The sequence below is a fragment of the Muntiacus reevesi genome, chromosome 3 (assembly GCF_963930625.1).
Source record: "Muntiacus reevesi chromosome 3, mMunRee1.1, whole genome shotgun sequence".
Taxonomy (NCBI): Eukaryota; Metazoa; Chordata; class Mammalia; order Artiodactyla; family Cervidae; genus Muntiacus; species Muntiacus reevesi.
In genome coordinates, this window is record NC_089251.1 from 98328558 (window position 1) to 98334557 (window position 6000).

At 54.2% G+C, this 6000-nt stretch overlaps 1 protein-coding gene across 1 annotated transcript in view; it reads left to right on the plus strand.

Annotated features, from left to right (window-relative positions):
- Positions 1–5719, plus strand: part of TMEM131 (transmembrane protein 131) — a 179560-nt gene extending 173841 nt beyond the window's left edge. The window contains exons 36-41 of the mRNA XM_065929757.1: positions 731–896; positions 1544–1665; positions 1764–1860; positions 2659–2756; positions 3347–3507; positions 4667–5719. Coding sequence (XP_065785829.1) covers positions 731–896; positions 1544–1665; positions 1764–1860; positions 2659–2756; positions 3347–3507; positions 4667–4951 — 929 coding nt within the window. The 3' untranslated portion in view covers positions 4952–5719. The remainder of the gene's footprint in view (positions 1–730; positions 897–1543; positions 1666–1763; positions 1861–2658; positions 2757–3346; positions 3508–4666) is intronic.
- The last annotated feature ends 281 nt before the right edge of the window (positions 5720–6000 follow it).

Here is a 6000-nt window from a genome sequence, read left to right on the forward strand (position 1 = left end):
GAGCAGACTGTCCTTGCTCTGGAGGCTCGAAAGGCCGGCCAGAGGGACCAGGGGGGCAACGCATGGAGCTGTGCAAAGCCTCCTGCGCCAGGGAAGAAACGGGGGATGCTAGGCCAGGGGGTCATGCCAGGGTAACTGGGCAAGTAGGGCCCCCCAGAGACTGAGCTTGCGGAGCCAAGCCCTCTGCTCACACCTCGTGTCACACGTGACGGATGTGCAAGGTGGTACCTGTTTCTGAAAAGGTGTGTGTTTCTACTGAGTGAATGCAGAATCGATCTTATTTTCTGTTTAAAAATTTTAAAACAGCTGTGCTTTAAAGGGCAGCAGGAATAGAGTAGGAGTTTGTATCCTTGTAAGACAGGGACCAGGCGGGCCCTCAGAGTGCAAGGGTGCCCCTGGGAGAGCTGGGGGTGCTCTCCTGGCCCCACGCCTGTGAGGTTTGGGCCTGTGTGGCAGTCCAGGGTCTTCCAGGTCCAGGCAGAGACTCCACCTGCCCATCCACCAGCCTGAGGAGGGAGGGGACCTCACCCCCTGGGAAGGACCTGCAGACCCGGGGCACAGTGGGCATTCCGGGAAAGGCAGAGGGACAGAACACACATGAGAGCTGTAGGTTTTTTCTTAGTGGAAGCACTTGAGTTAGTGCCTTGCTATCAGAATATCAAAAGCAACTATTTTTGAAGAGTAAAAATTGACAAGTCACAGTTGAGACACTTTTATTTTTAATTTGCAGCTGCAGATAGTCTTTATAAACTCTCTCTGCAAACCCTCAACGCAGACATCTTCCTGAAACGACACCAGACCTCGCCGCCGCCCGCCTCCCCGTCGCCGCCCGCCGCACCCTGCCCGTTCACAGCCCGGGGCAGCTACAGCAGCATCGTCCACGGCAGCCCGGGCAGGTGGGCTCGCCGCGCCGAGCTGGGGCCCGCTTGGTGGGGCCCTCAGAGGCTGCAGGCAGCCGTCCCGCCCTGTGCAGGCTCAGCCCCGCTCCCCACCCCTGACCTCAGGGCGGCCCCGTAGAGTCACGGTCTGGTTCAGGAGCCAGCTCCTGGTCCAGGAGCTGTGCTGAGAGTCAAGGAAACAGGTTTACGGGTCATTTGCCCTGACCCTGTGGCAGGTGAAGGTCGCGGTGACCAGGCAGGGCCTGGAAGAGCCGCGCAGGCGCGAGGCACCGAGCCCGACCGACCGTGCGTGTGACCGGGGCCTTGGCGGCGTGCCGCTCACAGACCGGGGGACTGCGCTGCCCCCACAGGCCGGTGTCGGCACACTGCACCCTCCCAGCGTCTCTCACCCCCCATCTGCCCCATGCGGGGTGGCCGGGGCTCCTCGCCCGCGGGCGGCACAGGGACCCTGCAGCAGCGGTCAGCCGTCCCGCGCTCCGTCTAGAAGGGGCTGCCCCGCCGCATTTCCTTCCCTTCTCCCCACGTCCCTGGCTTTCCACCTGACCGCACAGCCACGGCCCCTGGGACATGAGTGCCCGGGGCCACCGGGGTGGGGGGTAGTGCCAGCGAGGACTGAGGGGTGTCGCCTCGCTTCCTCCCCCCAGTGACTCTAAAGCAAAGCAGCCAAGCGGGAGCAAGCACAAGCTGACCAAAGCCGCTTCCCTCCCGGGCAAGAACGGCAACCCCACTTTCGCCGCAGTCACGGCTGGGTACGACAAGAGCCCAGGTGAGTGGCTGGCCTCAGACACCCGGCATCCCTGACCTCGACCTGGGGCACACCTGTGGCCCGGCTGCCTTCAGCTTACTCGGAGTCCGTTATTACAGGTGGGAACGGCTTTGCCAAAGTCTCTTCAAGCAAAACAGACTTCTCCAGCAGCCTTGGCATTTCACACACTCCCGTTGACAGCGACGGCTCAGACAGGTATGGCCGGCCCGTCTCAGTCGGGGTGGAGGCAGGTGGGCTTCTCGGGCCAGGTTGACATCTTCTAGCTGTGCGTGTGCTCTGAGGCCCCTTGGTGACAAGCAGATGTTTGGTGGTGGTCAGGCGCCTCTGTTAGGTGGGGGGCTCAGTTCCCCCCAGGCCCCCTGATGGGAGGAGGCACCCGCAACACAGCCCACCCCCGCAGAGGGGGACAGCTGTGTGTTCCTCCATCTAAGTCTCTTCTCATCCCTCTGTGTTGTCACAGTCATTGTGGAAGGGCTGTGACCTCATCATGAGAAACAGAAGAACCAAAACATATTTGAGAGGAAGGACACTGGAACAGATTCCAGGCAGTTATTGTACACTGTCGCTCTTTGACCCAAAGTGGCCACAGTGGCCTGGGGGCATGCAGGGATTGCCTCGGTTCACTTTCCTGGATAAAATTCCAACAGTAAAGTAATAAAAACTGCAAGTAGACTCCCAGTTTTACCTGCTTGATACTAACAAAATGAATCCTAGATTTGAAATAGTTTAATAAGTCTTCCATCACCAAAAGGTAAACAAGGCAGCAATACCTCCTTTCTCTGCAGAAGACTTGCTCTGAGCCAGGCTCCCAGCCTGTGACAGAGTGGCCTGAGCTCTGAACCCTCTGTGGGATGGAGCGGCCAGCAGTTCTCCGCGTTTTAACATGCGAGCGCCCGTTGAAGCAGGGCCTCCCGTGTGCAGCTATGAGCGATGGATCTGTCTCCATTGACCATCACATTCTTGTGTGTTGCGTTTTTCTCTCCCAACATTCAGCTCGGGTCTGTGGAGCCCCGTGAGCAACCCCAGCAGCCCTGACTTCACACCCCTCAACTCGTTCTCAGCTTTTGGGAATTCTTTTAACCTAACTGGTGGTGAGTGTTTAAGCCCTGGACCGTGACTGATGAGCCGTGGACAGACAGAGGGAGGAGACTGTGGTGGTCATCTGGTGGGCGTGTTTGAAAGATGCATTTCACGTCAGCGCTATCAGGCAGCCGCAGATGTGGGCATGGGGCTGATTTCCAGGAGGCGGGTCTGTCTCTGCTGTCCTGGCCCTTGGACGGGTCCCACCCCCCCCGAAGGTGCAGTGGGTCTGCTCCATGCGGTGGGGGTCCCCACTGGCTTATGTTCTGCACAATTGACTTAAGAGAGTCAAGAAAGTTCTGTATCTGAGAGGTGACTCCTGGCTACGCTGGAGCTCCTTATTTTTCTTGCTGTTGAGAATTAGAGGCAGTGATGTGAGTTTCACATCAGCTGTAATGGTGTTTGCACTTGACGATCCAGTGAAAAGTGTGGGTGAGGTATAGAGACCATGGGCAGGAGTCTGGGGAACCTCCCCACACCCCACTTTGAGTGGTGGGGGCTGCTCGACTGGGTGGGATGCAGACCCCTGAGAGGACACGCGACCTGCCCTGGGAGCACGGCTGGATCCAGCACACACTTGCCTTTGCTTCCTCACTTGCAGAAGTGTTCAGCAAGCTCGGGTTGGCGCGATCGTGCAATCAGGCCTCGCAGAGGAGCTGGAATGAGCTGAGCGGCGGCCCCTCCTACCTCTGGGACTCGCCGGCCACAGAGCCCGGCCCTTCCTGGCCAGCCAGTTCCGGCTCCCCGACCCACACGGCCACGGTGAGTCCTGGGCTTGCTCCGCCTGCCTGCTCAGGCAGCTGTCCCTGGGGTGATGCTGACAGAGATGAATGACAAGAGCAGCTTGAAGGCGTGGGTCAGCACGCCCACCGTGTCCACTGCTCTATCTTCATTTCTGCCCAAGTGACTGGCAGTACTCTTCAGAGCCGAGATGGTCCAGAAGTTACAGGAGGGAGGCTGAGACGCTGAGGCTCGAGAGAGAGAGGCTTCTCTAATCAGACCGCAGGGTGACTGAGGGCCCGTCTCGGGTCCCCCCACCTCCAGGCCAGACGGTGCCTGAGCAGGGCACGTACCGGCTCCTGAGAGGCCCACGTCTCGAGCTTTTTCTAGGTGCATCTGTTTATTTCTCAGCTAAATGGTTCCACAAAGATCATGCGCCACAAAAAGTAAATGATTCCTGATTCAGCTTTTACAAAATCATGACAGAAAAATAGGATCCCATTGTGATTACTTCTTCATCCTCAGGAAAACTCAATTAGATGTGCAAGGTTTAACAGTAGATATTTTAACTTCACTAGTTCCAAAGTTTGTCTTCACTCGTAATCATTCTGGCTTCAGTTTTACAAGCATCTTAACCATTCTTTTAAAATGGGGTAGAACTCTTTGAGACCTTGCAGGCCATTATTGCTGGGTCTTCCCTGGTGGTTCAGAGGGCAAAAGAATCCATCTGCAATGCAGGAGACTTGGGTTCGATCCCTGGGTTGGGAAGATCCCCTGGAGGAGGAAATGGCAACCCACTCCAGTATTCTTGCCTGGGAAATCCAATGGACAGAGGAGCCTGGCCCAGGCCGTGGGGTCACAAAAGAGTCTAAGCAACTAACACTGTCGCTTTCTTTTCATTGCTGGTGCAGCCTGTCCAGCTCCTCCATGTGGTGCAAAGGTGGCAGGGGCAGGTCACGGCCCTGTAAACTTCACCTTCAGAAACGGGCGGGCTGGACTCAGCCCATCAGCTGTGGTGGGCGCCCCTTTAGAATTTCAGAACCATCTGCTCAGTTGCTGAGGTGGCTATGTGTATAAAACATTCGTTTTAAAGGAAACAGAGTGAGAGGAACCTGTGTTCTAGCCCGTTTTTAGCATCACCTTCACTTTGCCACCTGCCCCCCTCACGTCGATGCTCAGTGTCGTCTCTCTTGTCTCTTAGCCCATCCTTGGCAGCACCAGCAGCCTGTGGTCGTCCACTCCGTTCAGCAGCTCCATCTGGTCCAGCAGCCTGCACAGCACCCTGCCCTTCACCAGCCCCGCCAGCGCGTTGCCGAGCATCGGCCTCATGGGCCCTGAGAGCGCCCCGGCACCTCACGCGCCCTCCGCCACCAGCCCGACCGACGACCTGGGCCAGACCTACAACCCCTGGCGGATATGGAGCCCCACCATCGGACGGAGGAGCTCAGACCCCTGGTCGAATTCGCACTTCCCTCACGAGAATTGAAATTAGGCAAAAAAAAGAAAAAGAAAACGGTGGTGGCCCCTGGTCTAGACCATGATGTGCCCGTTTCCGAGACATCTCGAAGGCTCTCCCCACTGTCGCTGCCCACGCCCCACCGTCCCCATTTCTGCAGGGCAGGCTTATACCACTCGCTTCTTTCAGATCTTTCTTGCAATTATGATAATACGAGATTTGCTGTTGTGCTTTTAGAGAAAAGTCTGGACTCAGCCACAAACTCCAGTAAGCCCTGTACATCTGAAAACTTGACCTGTTATCAACTGTCCACCACCTGTCTTCCTCCCACCTTATCTATCTGTGTGAACACCAATTTGATATTACAGCTAAGGTGACAACTCGAGTTGATTTCAGAAGTTCTGGCATGTGACAATTTATTAAATTACCAAGGTTGGTTTTTTTAATAATTTCACAATATTACATGCCAAGATCTAATTTTAAAAATGTATGAGGACTTTGTGCTGAAAAATACAGAGTATTTTTTTAAAATAAGGCTGTCTCGGTTTAAAAGCAGATTACAGAAATGTTAAGTCAACTTTAAGAACAGTGAATGAATGTTAAAGCATTCGGTTGAGATCATATGCATTTTCTGTGCTGTTTGTACTTGAGGTATGTAACATTTGTATACCTGAATTTATTTTCAAGATAAACTGAAATGCACATCGCCAAGTCTTGAGATACAAGATTGAAGGTGTATTTCTTAAAAATACAACTTTATGTTGTACTTTGAAATAAATGATGCTTTTTTCAAAAGCCTTGAATTTGTTGTGTGTCTTTTTTTTTTTTTTTTAACACAGAATATGCATATGTTTCATTCTATCAGTGCCTCATTCTGTGGAGTTGGGCTTACTGTGGCTGTAAGCTCTGTGGTCCAATTAAATTCGGAATATTTCCATATTGTTCCCTGAAGGACTTTGAGAAAAAAAGCTCACACATCTAAAAAGAAGTGTTTGACCCTTTTCCAGTTTTCATATTCCCACAGCTCCTCCAAGTGGTGCCTGTAAAGACCACACAGTTCCCAGGCAAGTTCCACAGCC